Genomic DNA, 15,218 nt, shown 5'->3' on the forward strand with positions numbered 1-15,218 from the left:
ACCATGCCTGCGGCATTACAGGGGTATCCTTGTGCACACAGTCCCCCTGCCAGAACACTTCTCTGAGGCCAAAGGCAGCCAGAAAAAGACATTGCAATTAAGGGTAGTCTGATAATTGCATTGTTGGGAACCAGTCTGGCACAAGAATCTCCCGAGATCAAAAGAGTTCAAAGATGGTTTGAGATGACTGCTGCATTGGATACTTTTTGGCTGTGGCTCAGGATCCTAGCCATAGTACAATCCATGCAGGCTTATGTTCATTTTAAACTGTGGGGAAGAAGCCATGTAAGCGTTACGGATAGGTCACATTGTTAGGAAATTTATTGGCAGTTGGTTCTGAGAACGTGTAGCTCTGTGATAATTGTTTCTGCCATTTTAAAGTTAACCAGAGAGTCGCTTCCTAAAACAGCCCTTCACTGTGAGTGGCCACAGCTGCTGTCCTTTTGCTGTTAGAAATCTGGAAGGATTTTGCCAGTGACCTCATTACAAAAGGTGAACGTTTTCTTTGCTCTCTCTTCCGCAGGCATTAAACCATTTCAGTGTGACCGCTGTGGGAAAAAGTTCACCCGAGCTTACTCGCTAAAGATGCATCGCCTGAAGCACGAAGGTAAACGCTGTTTCCGGTGCCAGATATGTAGTGCCACTTTCACTTCCTTCGGGGAATATAAACACCACATGCGGGTTTCCCGGCATATTATCCGCAAGCCTCGGATTTACGAGTGCAAAACATGTGGCGCCATGTTCACCAACTCTGGAAATTTAATCGTTCACCTGAGGAGCTTGAACCATGAAGCGTCAGAGCTAGCAAACTACTTCCAGAGCAGGTGAGGTGCACAGCAAAAACCTAACAGGGAAACTTGCTTTTTTTTTTTTTTTCCTTTTTTTTTTTTTTTCCTAAATCATCTTTTCCTGCTTTCAGGGCAGCCTGCTGTGCCTCTCATCAGGTTGCCAGCTAATTCCAGTCAAATTCATTCTTGCGCCACTATCTGTTATATCTGATCTGTCTTACAGCATTTAAGCTATTTAGGAGGGCACTGAAGAATGGAGTGATATGCAGAAGCTGCTTCTGGGCTACTTAATTTCTCTTTTCAGTAGTATCTATGGACAGGCTGATGGTTTTAAGCCATAGCGTTCCATACTATAGTATCTGTGGAGTTGTGTAAATGATTTGCTATTCAAAATCTCGTACATAGGCTGTTCACTTACGTAGGCGATGGACATGCGGCTTCATTTTAAGTATTTGCTTGATGGTGGATATTGTGGAAAGATTGCATGACTCCATACCTTCTTTTTTTTTCATTTTCTAGGTAACATATTACTAAATGGTCAGACTAGTAGGGTTCGAAATAGTAAGGGCCAGTTGGACATTTCTTGTTTATCAAGGCACAAAAGACTTGGCATCTCACAAATGCACTTCACTAAGGACTGTTAAAAGGGTTCTGAGGCATGAGACTAGCACTGTATTCTCATACTGAAATGAATGTTTGTAACCATTGGAATTTGAGATAGAAAAATACGAAAGTGAACGTGGGAAACTGGAGGAAGATAGATCTCACAGCTCTTAAATCTTTAGAGAGGGTGCGGTGTGGTGTGTGTAAGTCATCTGTCTTCAGAAACGCAAAAGAAGCGTATTGTAAGTGTTACTGCATCTACAATACCATCCCTCATGATTTCTAGACGTTATGCTTTTTCCCCTACAAAACATTTCAGCATTTTGTTCTATTTGGTTGTCTCAGAAGTGATGTAGGACGAAAAAATTGCAAAACAAACCAGGAAAGCCAGTCACTGTTCTTCCAACAGAATATTGTTTAAAAGTACAAGTGCTTCATATCTGTGGGTTTACGCAGTTCTTGTTCTTAGCACTTTTGCCAAAACTAGAGCAAAAACTCTGAGGGATGATGCCATGATTGTGGTAAGCACTTCATTGTTGTCGGCAAATTAAAGTCAGATTAAAGTATGTGATTTTTAGTTGTCTGTAGGCCTTGCTTTAGTTTGAGTTTACAAACACTAGGTTTAGCATAGTTGATGGCAAATTTGGATTTGAAGTAGTGAATGCTGCTGTCATTGAAGAAAATGACTGCTTTTAAATGGATTATTACAATCCATTTAAATCCATTGGAGGAACCAAAACATACAAATGTCCATATATGTAAGAGATAAATATATACTTGCCTCAGGTACAAACTTACATGTCTGGTGCTGAAAATTTCCTGAATATTTTCATTATGTGTTCATGCTCTGAAAATACTACTGGAGCGTTTGGTAGATTTTCTGTGGATACACTCAGCCATCAGTTGGTAAGAGTAAGTTACAGAACTGTCGTCCAGAAAGGACTGAAACAGGGAGGGAATGCAATTCCATTCTTTTCACAGTAGTGTGATCCATGTCAACGTCACGAAACACCGCTGCAGTTGGCAGCCTCCTTACGCTCTCAGCAGAACCCTTGCTTCCTCGCCTCATGCTTCCGTTTACCGCCTGTCCTCTCTGAGAGGAGTGCTGCTGCTGTTTCTTGGGTGGATCTTACCTCAGTGGTGGAAAAGGCCCACATTTTTGCCAGTGCTGAACTCATTTTTGTTTCTATTTCGAAAGGTTGAGTGCTCCCTTTTTTCAATGAGGTTTTCAGTGCCTATGATGTTCCAGACATTAACTTTCATTCTCATCAAGGTGATACAAGCTAAATCATAAGAAGTTGCTGCCTAGGAAATATGGATGCACAACAATGCAAAATAGATGCTTTTGAATAAATTCTCTGTATGTTTAAATGGGAACCGGGTTATAGTGCTTAGTGAAGTATGTCGCTGTGATGATCTTGGAGCACTGTGAAATGAATATCTTTGTTCTCTGTGCAATGCAGTATGTAGCCTGTGTGTTGTAACTGATACAACGAAACTGATATCGCTGATGTTTGTGTGAGAAATGACATTTCTCTTCTGTCCTTTGCCCCTCTTCTAGTGACTTCCTAGTACCGGACTACTTAAACCAGGAACAAGAAGAGACCCTCGGGCAGTATGAGCTAGGGGAGCATGGCTTTGAAAGCAACTCTTCTGTCCAAATGCCTGTCATTTCACAGGTGTCGTCAACTCAGAATTGTGAAAGCACTTTCCCCTTGGGGTCTCTGGGTGGGTTGGCAGAGAAGGAAGAAGATGTGCCAGAGCAGCCAAAGACTAATGCCACTGCTGAGGCAGCCGCAGGTGACCCTCCGAAACCAGAGCTGTCATCTATTACTATTGAATAATTCATGGTTTGGTTTCATTTTTGTTCTTTGGAAAGTGCCTGTGTTTGGTCCTGTACATTTTAATTTAATTTTTTTAAACAAAAGTGGGGAGATTTTCCCTTTTTACTTTGTAAGCTACGCTTTAAACAGAAAATTGCAACAGATGTTACATTATTTTTCATGACTGAATGATCACTTCTGTGAAAATATTTAAGACTGAATGCACAAAAAGATCTTGTCAGAACATCATGGAAGCTGTGATACACTTCTAAAGAAGAACAACTGATTCAGATCACTTTAGCTATTTCTTCTTCCACAGTTAGTGCAGCTCATTAAGTTTCTCTTGCTTCTGCAGACCCTCTGGTTAAGGGAAAGAAATCAGAGGAAACCTTTTTAAAATGACAAACAAAAGGATGCATTGGAAATCTTTATTGAACAGTTTTGACTAGTTTTGAGAGGATGCTTTAATCTTCTGCATAAGAAAAAAAAATGACACTTCCTATCTCTGTGCCTGCTGTTTTTCAAAGCGCTTACTGTAACCCTTTTCTTGGAAATGGTAAGCATTTTTGAAACTAACAGTCACACGCTTTTTAAAAACACATTGTCCCTTTTCATCTCAGATGAATCAGTTTTGACAAACCAAGTGATGTCATGCCAGGTATTCCTACTTCTTGTATTCCAGTCCTTTTAGAAACTGCTTGATCAAATAGCCTGTCCAGATTTGCCCATCTAAGGTTCGGCATAGAAATACCACCGTCAGGAAAAGTCTAATGGTGCATAATGAATTGGGGATGATAGAAAAGTATATATCCATGCAAGCCTGACAAATATCTCATGACTGTATCTTTCTGTAGAAGGGGAACCATGTATGAAAATGAAGGTTTTCCCAAACTGAAATTCTCGAATCCTGGCCAGATTGTTTGCAGTTCTGGTCACTTCCCCTTATCACATATACTGTATTTTTACTAATATCCAAAAGCGAGCGAGAGGGAGTTTACAGATGGGAAAAAATGAGCTCTTTTGTGCATTATTGCACATTCTTTTGTTTATACATACGCATGTATAGTTTCTGAGGTTTTTATTAGTCTGTTTTGGACAAAACAAGCAATTTATTCTGTTTAGAGGCCAACTTTCTAACCCAACGGGGGGTTGTTTACAAAAAGCCTATATAGCAATGATGAATTGTTCCTGTTGCAAAACATTTTAAATCCTTGCCAACTCGGTTTATTAAAGGCCATTACTCCAGCTACATACACAGCTCAAGTAAGCAATAAATTGAAAGATTTGCAATTTCATTTTTCCATATTTAGAAAAAGCTGCAAATTTAGGGTGTGGGATTTTCAGAGCAGTGAGTCTTGTTTTGTCAGGGCTGTTTGGGCTATAGTACCGCTTTGAAACCTAAATTAGGAAATACATTAGGAGGTTTGTGATTTTTCTTATTGCTTCTGAAGTTAACTCAGTGTTTGATGCCAAATGCCTGCCGCCTACAGATGACATGCTGAGCGAGTAGGTATTACTTGATCTTAGTATTCCAAAGGCAAGATATGCTCCCTTAGTTTTGAATCTTGGGGTTTTTTTTTTAAATTGTTGTTTTCTGTCCAGATTTGTTTTACGCAAACACAAGGAGGAAATGAAACCAATAGAGAAAGGTTGCTCCTGAAGAAAATGAAGACACAAAAGTCGTATTATATTGCAAGATCAATTTGTATTCAGTTAGCTTAGGCAGCTCTGATATTCTCTAGGTCTGAGTTGTTTCTACTAATACCCAACTTTTGTTAGGAAAAAAAAAATTAATTGCCCTTTGGAAAGAGCTTAAAGGGTTTCAGAGACTTTAACAATTTTTCTCTGCTGTGTTTTAGGTAAAAAACCACACATTTTAGTTAAATAGAGCGAAACCAGTTGGGATTTAAGCCCTTTCCAAGTTACTGGAATGAAGTTTCTCCACCAGACCCAAAGGGTTTAGAAACGTGCTGCAAAGAAGTTCTCTGCTACAATTCAGTCTTGTATGTCTACCTTTGTAAGTCTTCTTAAAAGGGCTTGAAGGAGAAGTTCTTTTTTTGGCATGCCGTACTGTGAATTACTCCAGTGCCTGTTGATGGGCTGAATTTAAAGACCGGTTCTCTTCCACTTCTGGTTTCTATAACTGAGAAGCCAGTGAGACAAGACAATGCCTTTTGCCGAGTTTCATCCTGAATTATAGGGCTGTGACACTGAACTCAAATACATTGTTTTCTTTTTCTGTAGTAAGTGTTACTCATCTTTCCAGGTATATGAGGATCCTTTGTGGTTCATGTTGTAAAAAGTACTTCACACAGAAACACATTTCCAGACTGTACAGATGTAATAACAAAGGTGGTCAGATATGGATGGACGTAACCTTCTGTTAGAATCTGATAATTTTCACCCATTAGATATTTTGCTAAACAGTTTATCGGTGAAGAGACGTGCAAATGTAGAATAGATATATCTGGATATTGGGTCTTTAAGACTTAAAATTTTGTGTCAGAAGGCAAACTGCTTTCTGAATACCAAAGAGAAGGGGGGGAAAAAAAGTTGAAAAGACTTTGTAGCTCTGATCTGTGCTTCCTTGAAAAGAAATGAGTGTCCTGAACTGTTAACACCTTGGTACAAAGCAAGTCATGGGTTTCATTGTTCGTTGCACTGTGATACACATTATCTTTTCAACCCTGTAATCTCTGTATAACATCTTAATTTAGTTCTCGAGTTTCAATCTGATTCAACTGCAGGAACAATAGAGTTCTTAAAGGATTTTGTTTGTTTGTTTGCTTTAGGGTTGGGTTTACTCGATAATTTTCTGTTTGTAATTGTTTCTTGTTAATATCTTTTTTCTCCATAGAAGTGAGCACAGATTAAGTACAAATACTGTTTTGTTTCTCCTCCTGAACTTATTGGAAGTGTTCAGTTCTTTGAAATGCTGGTGTTCTTCACAGGAGAGATGTAAACACATATTATATCTTAAAACAATCTCTGTTGCTATTATGCTTAGATTCCAAATTGAGCGAGACGGATACCTGACTAAGCTAGAAGAAACTTGCCTTAAACTACACTTGGAGTTAAACGTAAAGCATAAATTTCTTTCAATACATTATCAGAGGGTTTTGAACTCTGGAGTGCATTTTCTTTTTTCTTTTTTTTTCTTCTTTTTTTTCTTTTTTCTTTTTTCTTTTTTTTTTCCCCCCAAAAACCCCAAACATTATTTGGTATGCATTTATATTTCTGCTTAACAAGGATCACTGAATCACAGAACAGTTGAGATTGGAAGGGACCTCTGGAGGCGACCTAGTTCAACCCCTATGTTCTAAGCGCAGTCAGCACCAATAGGTTGGTCAGTCCAGGCAGATTTTTAATATCTGCAAAGATGGAGCCTCCCCAGCCTCTCTGGGAAACCTGTTCCCGTGTTTGACCACCCTCACCATAAAAGAGGCTTTAGTATGTTTAGATGGGATTTCTTGTATTCCAGTTTGTGCCCACTGAGAAAGGTCTGGCTCCATCTTCTTTGCCCCCTTCTATCCGGTAGTTTTACACATTGGTACGATCCCCCTGAGCCTTCTCCAGACAAAACAGTCCGATCGCTCTCAGCCTGTGTGGCAGGTGCTCTAGTCCCTTCATCATCTTTGTAGCCCTTATAAGTTGTTTAGAATTTTGTCCAGATAGCTACACGTATGACCCATTGCAGCAGTTTCTTTGTCGATGAGTAGTCTCCGAATTCATTCACAAAGAGACTTATGTCTTGCTTTTGCGTATCCTTCTCCCGTGTGGCACCAATCTTTGCACTCAGTGGAAAATCCTTTCCTCACCCATTTATTTTGCAAGCAGAGTGCCTTCACTTCCCCAGAACTAGCAAGGTTCTGCCGTATGCCAGAGACCCGGATTCTCGGAGTCTGTGCAGGGTCCTTACTCCTTGCATATTGTGTCTGATGGGAACAATGGGAAAGGAAGGGATAGGGTTTTTTCTGACTTAACATGGTGTTTTGGGAGAGGGGAAAACATTCAGTAGCTTTCTATTTCCCCGCAAAGAGTGGGAGGAGAAGAAGTGACATTTTAGCTGTGCAGGAGATTTGGCCAAGTTGTAAGGGTTTGTTTTGTTTTTCGATGCAAACAGATAGCACAACTCCCCTGGAAATCCATGGGGATGCCTACACATTCAGCAAATTAAGCTCCCCATCAGAACTGCTTGTCCCTGTTCTTACACCGCATTACAAAAGATGTGTGTTCCTGATGCTTTGTCTGTCTTGCTACAGCTTGAGTTCAGTTGTCAGGCTCGCAGATACTATGGTCAAGTCTCTCATAGTGAGAGATTAGTAGACTAGGTTATTGAAAATGGTTCTGGGTTCACATGGATCTTGAGTCTAAAAGGTGTGAATTTAAACTTTTTAAAAAAGTAATAGCTGCCAAGGCAGTAAAATATATTTTATAAGACTATGATCCCTATACGTCCCTTACGGGATAAAATTTTATTGTTTTTAAGCTATGGTTTAAAGTTTTTATATGAGGGCTTCAGTTGCTTCTTGGTTGCTGGCTTTCCCCTCCAGCCCCAGGATGTAAGAGCACTGAGACTATTGCCGGTCTCTCATGAAGCATTTTATATGCAAATAGAACGGGAGCTTTGTGCACCCTGCAGGGATGGAGAAAATGCAGATGTAGGAGCACCTGTTGCTCCTAGGTCCATTGCAACTTCCACACCATCAGAATATGGAAAATAGCTAATTTTCATTCAGATCGATTACGTTCGAGTTTTGCTTACGAGGTGAAACCCAGTTTTGGAGGGTTCTCATCTCCAATTATGGACATAATAAATTCCATAGCATTTTGATGACAGATAAGAGGGTTCAAGGCCGGACGGTGCCTCAGCCACATCAGAGGTCCCTAGTAAATAGAATCGGTTCAAAGTGTTTGAGGAAATGTACCATAAAAAAAGCAAATGTGAATTTTTTTAATGCAACAGTACTTAACTGCTCTGGGTTTTTGTTAACTCAAGGTGTGCTATCACAGTAATTCAGTGTCCCACAGGTCTCAACTGCAAATCTGGTTGCACTAAAAAAAAAAAGCTGAATCAGTTTCTGGTGCTGCCAGCCTGTGTGGCAACTGTACCTACAGTCTTCCTGAGGGTTGCTGAAGTCCCCAGAGGAGTGATTTTGTTTAACCATTCGTTTAGCTGATGCATGCTTTTGATATTCTGACTTATAGCCCTGGCTACACAAAGTTCTTGGACAGCTTCTTTGCCCTGTTCCTGCAGTGCCTTCACTCTAGGTGCTGCCCTATGGTGAAACCCCGAAGAGGGAAAAGAGTAAGCTGGAGGAAAAAATGTGAATTAAATTATTGTTGGGCTTCTTTGTGCATTTTAGTAACAGTGAAACCCCCTTAACTGTGCCAGTCTCCGGTCACCAGCCGTATATCCAGTCGTCATCTCATCCACAGTACAGCTTCTCTTGTTGATGCTGGCCACAGCTAGATTACTTGGCATGTTTATTGACTTAACGGAATTGTTTTTCGGTTTTGGTTTTGTTTTTTAATGTATACGATGTTTAAATACACTTCACATTTTATATAATACTATCTGGCTATTAGTATTTTTCAGGAACCATAGTTCTTGGTGGCTATATATATTTTTGTGACTTTTTTTGTAAACTAAGTGCCGTTTCAACGTTACAATCATTTTTAGAGTTATTGTAATCAATGTGAATATCATGTTTTTTCAAATCTGTTCTGAGCCTGTAGTGTTTGCTTTGTGATCATATGTGTAATGTATATATTCTGTATAGTTACATTGTATTGAAATACTAGCTTGTTTGATATAAGAAAAGTATGTATTGGGTACCTTTTTGCTAGCCTGGTTGTTTAATCTTTAAAAAAAAATGATCTAAAATGCAAAAAAAAAAAATCTCCAAACTGGTCCCATTATAGGTCAAAATTAAGGGGGGAGAAAAACTAGTTTTGAGTGTCTTTGGATAGAAACATGAAGCTAAGATTTTTCATTAAAATATTAATGTTTTATGGAGTATATCTTTGCTTTGTGTCGTTATTTAACTATACCAGAGTTTGCCTTCTAGTGCAAAAGACTAGCTTTGACCTTGCGTAACAAGGTGCAATGCGGTTGCTAGAGCTACATTCTCTTACAACATTTGCTTATAATTCGTCTCAAAATAGTTGAGTATGAGGAGAACTCACTGTTGCTGAAGCTGTCATTGGGAGGAAGGTAGTTTAAAACAAAATAAGCATTAATAAATGGTTGGAGAAGTTACGTGAGTAAAGAGTATAAAGAATAAAGTACACATTTCTGTTTAATTTTCCATTGTATATTACAATTCCGTTTGTTAATGTTCTCTTTTAGGCTGTATTCTGCAAAAGCGGTGAGGCCGTCTTTTGAACGGGGTTTTATTGATGGAAAGCCAGCCAAGAATGAGCCTAATCAAATTAGTCAAAGCAGAAGATGTTTAAAAAGGACAGTAGACAGTCATCGTGATCGCAGCTGTGAGCTTCAAAATGGTCACGAAACAGCCTAGAGTCATGGGACTTAAAGTACACCTCTGCTGTTTCTGGCAACCCTTGCAATTAAATTAATTTGCCTCCTACAGACCCACCTGTCTGACGGAGCTGGAACGCTGGCTGGATCAACACATAGCTAGGGCACAGGTAGGAAAACAGAAGTTTTGTCACTGCTTGGCTGAAATTATTTTAACTCTGCCCTGTAGCCCGTATGGATAACTAGCAGGCCAGCACGATTTATACACTAGCGGCGAAAATGGAAAAGCATTCCATGGTGCAGAGTAAGCAGCCACAAGGAACCTTGGATGGTGGGCTTTGAGAGTTTCTAAATTCCAGGTTCTCGTTTTCCTGAGGACCTTGTGTAGGGACAGAAGTATTTTATCAAAAGCGTAATTGGAAGAGGGAACGTATCTGGTGAAGGCTTTGGAGAGAATTAAGTTTGAGATGTAAAGGCTTTGACTCTGTCGGTCTTCTGCAAAAGCAAGAATTTTTGCTTCTTTGAAGACAGCCAGACCCAGTTAGGAGTATGCAGTGATGCTCAGCAGACCGTTACAAATCTAAAGCCTGTATGACTCTATACGAACATACGCTATCATAAAGCTAAGGCGAGACTGCTAAAATGCATACCTTTGATGGATGTCGAGGGCCAGACTTGTGACTCGAGCGCATTTTTCCAAAGCACAACCAGATGTTTAAGTTTAGCGTGAACCATCTTTTAGCTGTCCCTAACAAAGCAAGTGTACACCACTGACATTTTTCTGTGGCTTCCTCATAGCGTTTAAGCATTTTATGCCTGCCAGTAATGAAGTACTATTTCTTTTGCACAGAGGAGAGCGGCTGAGATGAGATTGAACTCAGTAGTAGTGCAGGGAACAGAGTTCTCCCAGGGCTTACTGCACCATTCCTACGCATGTGATATCCTGGTGAAAATGAAGCTGCTAAGAGAAACCTGGCTTGGATTACGTATAAAGGGCTTTTCACAAGCTGCTGGTGCATGCTGCATCTCCAGAGCACCGAGCGTAACTCTGTCATCACCATTCTTAGAGCAGAGATTGCTGTGAGACGGTGAGCAAGCAGAGCAGGGGTAAGTGTGTACATGTTAGAGCTTCGGGTGCAGCTCAGACATGTGGTTTTCGGTCATTCTTATTTTGGGGGTCTGTTAACACTTCTTTCAGAGGAGACACGCACTCCTGAGTAGCAGATTGACACTTACTGAGAGTAGCCCTGATTGTCTTAGTTCCTTTTCACAAATCCTTTAGGTATGGGCCACAGACACCCAGAGTGGAAACCCTGTGTTTGAAAACCACTCTGAAGGTTTGAGTTAACTGCCTTTGATGATGAGGTGCCTTCGTTTCAGTCACAAGGTCTCCCAGTGAAGATCAGAGAGCAACTGGTGGGGCAGCTCTTTGTGTATCTCACTTGAACCCTTACCTCGGATTGCTGAAATCTGAACTTCTATCCAAATTTTGAAGTTAAGGTGCTTTGCTCAACTCTATGTTAATTTGTGTGGCTGTGCCACAATCACTGACGCTTAGATACACCCCCCCATTTCGAATACAACTGATTGGATTTATGTGGGAGTATCTTTAAGAATACATCCGCTGCATCTGGCTAAACTGCATTCCCAGTCTTCCATATGCCTGCATAAAACTAGATGCTTAGGCCCCGCGTTTTGTAATACTCCCATCATTTAGAAGATAACAGTTTTTTGTCACAAAGCACTGCTTGTTCCCCTGTATGCGCACGCGTGCACACACGCACAATCTGTATGTGCTCATTCAGAAGGAATTTTGAACGGCGATCATACAAAAACATCGATTGACCAACTCTTTCCTTGCTACTTCCCTACAGAAACTGCTGGTATTACTGTATTTTTCTTGGTTAATTCTCATCGGGTGAAACAGGTTGCTAGCTTAAACCTCCAGCAAGAGCCCTGCTTCCCTCTTCTGCTAATTCTTGCAAACTTCTCTTGAGTCTGGAGTGGAAAGGAGAGGCATGGTTTCCTGCGGTGCTGTGCTCATCTCTAAACAAGCTTCTCTTCCACAGGGAGGCAGGACTTCGGGACAAGATACTAGTTGTAAGGAAGCAGATATATTTTGTGGTCTTGAGAGGGTTTTTTTTTGAAGGGGGTAAGCGTTGATGGTACTTCAGTGTATTTTTCTGCAGTCCTTAATTATTTGTTGGCTTAAAGCATTTATGTCTGCAGTGCAGTGTAACTTTCAAACTACCTTGGGCCCAGGGTAGCTGTGAGTATGCCCCTGGCATTAGTGCTTTTACAAAGGCAGAAAACTAATGGTAAAACGGATCATCTGAATTCTTTGCAGGCTGGGGAGAAGTCTATCAGGTGAGTACTCCTCTGAGTCCAAGGGGAATAAGCAGAAGCCTTGGGAGAGGAGCTAGGAAACAATGCCATGTTTGTGGGCTGGTGGAGGAGGTGACTCTCAATTCCAGGGTCATTGTTGTGTGTGTAAATGAAGAAGACTTTCTGACACATACACAAGGAGAAACCATCCCTCGGGGCTGGATGCGGTATCACTGAAGGGTAACAGCCCCCTGGCTTCAGAAGAGCAAGGTGAATTACAATCCCAGTCCACTTAAGCATTTAAATAGTCTGCCTTTCCAGAAATGTGTTTAAATGGCTCCTTAAGAGCTTACCCATTTTGTGAACTTTACTTTGCCACTGACTCAGCACAGTGTGTTTTATAGCCTGTGTACTAAGGGGGTGCAGAGAACTGGTTTTGGAGAGTTTATGTGTATAAACAGACCCTTGCAATGTGTAAAACAAAACTGGAGAGAAAAGACACCAAAGCACAGGACTAATAGGCAACAGAGCTCAGAAAACCAAAACATCTCTCCAGGGTAGGACTTCATCTTCCCACAATTTAAACGAGAAAAATAACAAAAACCCTAACAAAACCTTTTATATAACTTCAGTGTTGTAGTGATCAGTTTCAGGGTTGACGTGACAGCAATTATAAACAACAGTTATGCAACCGCCTGGTTGATTGAATTGAAATTAATACAGAGAAAGAAAGAGCCAAACACAAAGAAATGGCTTTGGGTTGAGTTGTTATGTTTTAAATAAATAAGAAAATGCTCAGGTCAGCCTCTTTTTCAAAAGTGAGCGCAAGCCCAGGGTGAAAAATCTTGAAGAACAGACAAAGTGAATTGCTCTTAAAAATTCTGTTTGTGTTAGAGGCAGAATTTTGTTTATCTTCTAAGGCTTACAGCTCCTTTTTTTTTTAAGTCTGACAGTGAGGTAATTCAATATTTTAATTTTGCTCCAGTTCCTTCTACTTGAAAACTCTCTTTTTATAAACTGTTTAGTACATTTTATCATTGGGTATTGTGATTCCAGTGTCGCTGGTTCACGCCATCTGAGGAGAAGGCCCACGTACGCATGTGTAGCATGTACATTATTTCCTCCACTCGCCATCTGGCAGGTGTTCAGATAGTTTTGAGAGAAACTGAAGGCAACGTGGCTGCCGCGCATTGCACGGGCAGCGTCTGGTATCTCAGGGAGGAATGCTTCCATAGCATGAATACCATTTGGACGCGCTTGAATTCAAGTTAAGAAAACTCGGGGAAATTCTTTTGCTGTACTGGCAGAGCCCAAGTCCTGCCTGTATCGTACGGGAGTTGTGCCCAACTTATTTCTGCGATCTGTCTGATAGAGGCAGGATGGAATTACTTAGAATTCAGTACCTTTAATGGTTTTGTGCGGACATGAGCTAACGTCCTGGAATTAATCTGCCCTTGTGAGGCAGGTGTATAAAACAATGCCAGGGTGGATCGAAGAAACAGTGTGGCTTTTCTGTTTCTCCAGGATTTCTCCTGTTGATACAGGGAATAACGCATCCAGGAAGGGATGGGGGACAGGAATGAAACCTGTTGTTTCTTTGTTCCTCCTCACCTTTTCCACCCTCTGTGGTAGGAGACAGAGGAGCCACGAGCTTGTTGCTTCCAGTGGGAGAGAAGGAAGCAGATTTTGGAGGCTCCTGCCCAAGATGGGTTTGCTACACATCCCACTGACGTGTGTGCTAGCGTGAGTCATCCAGGGAATTCACTACCCGGTATGCAACAGGTTCAGTGAGCAAAGTGGCGAGAAAACCTGAAGAATATAGCACGCTCCCTATTTGTACATGCACGCTTAGCTGTGATGAGCCTGTGCGCTGGATCCCCTGCCAGGTTTGCCACAAGTAGACATTGGACAAGTGGCTTCATCCCTGGTAGCTTTGTTGAGGAGAAAAAGGTGATCTCAAAGCTACCTGCCTTAGCTGTTGAGTTTCCAAAGGCCACTTGTTTACGCTTGCCTTTCCTGGGCCAGTAACTCAGTGTTGCTCTTACCCTCGGCGTGCTGTTAGGTGCCACGAAGAGTGCGGTCTGTGCAGCCATCTCGTTGTCCTTGCTTGCCTTTCCCTCTTGCTTCCTTCTGTCTGCTGCTGTGGATTTTAAGGGAGCAAGGAAAAAGTGAAAGCTCGCATGGCCTCTGACATCTCTCCGAGCCAGAAATAAAGCACTGGGAGGTTAAATTTTATGTTTTGCTTAGCCTTCCTCTCTGGAGACATGAAAAGAATTATAGGAGCTTGATCTATAGTGTGGCTACGCAGCTGTGATGGGTGCTTTATTAAAGTCTGTAGCAATCAAGCTAACACAAACCAGAACCTTTCCCTGTAGCTTTATGTAACCCTTTAAAAAGTGATGGATGTTTTACAGCAGGAGTGGGGGGAAATCAGTAGGTTAGGTCAAACTGCACAACATGATAACCAGAACAATTAATAGCACTTAATGTGAAATAGCAAGCTCTTGGCTCCTCAAATATTATATGGTTTATAATCCTGGACAGATTGCCTTTAAAGTATGGCTCTCATCAAAAGGGTGGCTGTAGAGCCCTCGGTACAATAAAGCCGTTCCATGGAGATGATCCTTTTTTGCTCTCTCTGATGTCTTAAGTAGTGTTTTTGCTACTGGTTTTGCCCTTCCCTGTATCAGCACTATAGGAGCAATGCAGCTTTGGGGGAGGGAACTGGATTCCTTTCTTTCCAGAACTGGCAGCTGAACTGTCAGCTGAACTCTGGTGGCAACGGTGCCTTTTCCCCATCAGTTGCCATTTGTGCAAATTCACTGAATCAGCTGCAGCGCTGTAACTGGGCATGATCTGTTTTTGTCTTTATTGCTAGTGATGATGCCAGAAAGCCTGCAGCTTGAATTCCCATCTCAAAGTGGGTTTGCAGGACCCGTCTTCTGAAAAAGCATTTCTTTTGTTTGCTGTCCAACACAGGGACTCTGAGCTGGATGTTGGGAGAGACAAAGAATCTTAACAACACAGAATGCAACTTGCTTGACATGCCAGGGCACATTTTCCTCTCCTTCAGCACCTGGGCTATTTTGATCCCTTAATTAACCAGAGACATTCTGTTTTCTAGGTATCTGCTAGTAGACCAGGCAGCTACTTATCTGTCTTCTTTCCTAAAGCCAGAGAAGGAGGAATCAAACC

The 15,218-nt window shown here is 41.3% G+C and overlaps 1 protein-coding gene across 1 annotated transcript in view; it reads left to right on the forward strand.

The window, feature by feature from the left end:
- ZBTB44 (zinc finger and BTB domain containing 44) overlaps positions 1 to 3,715 on the forward strand; it is a 17,071-nt gene extending 13,356 nt beyond the window's left edge. Inside the window, exons 4-5 of the mRNA XM_009890793.1 lie at positions 524 to 824; positions 2,953 to 3,715. Coding sequence (XP_009889095.1) covers positions 524 to 824; positions 2,953 to 3,235 — 584 coding nt within the window. The 3' untranslated portion in view covers positions 3,236 to 3,715. The remainder of the gene's footprint in view (positions 1 to 523; positions 825 to 2,952) is intronic.
- The last annotated feature ends 11,503 nt before the right edge of the window (positions 3,716 to 15,218 follow it).

The sequence above is a fragment of the Charadrius vociferus genome, unplaced genomic scaffold (genome assembly GCF_000708025.1).
Source record: "Charadrius vociferus isolate BGI_N301 unplaced genomic scaffold, ASM70802v2 scaffold858, whole genome shotgun sequence".
In the NCBI taxonomy this organism is placed as follows: Eukaryota; Metazoa; Chordata; class Aves; order Charadriiformes; family Charadriidae; genus Charadrius; species Charadrius vociferus.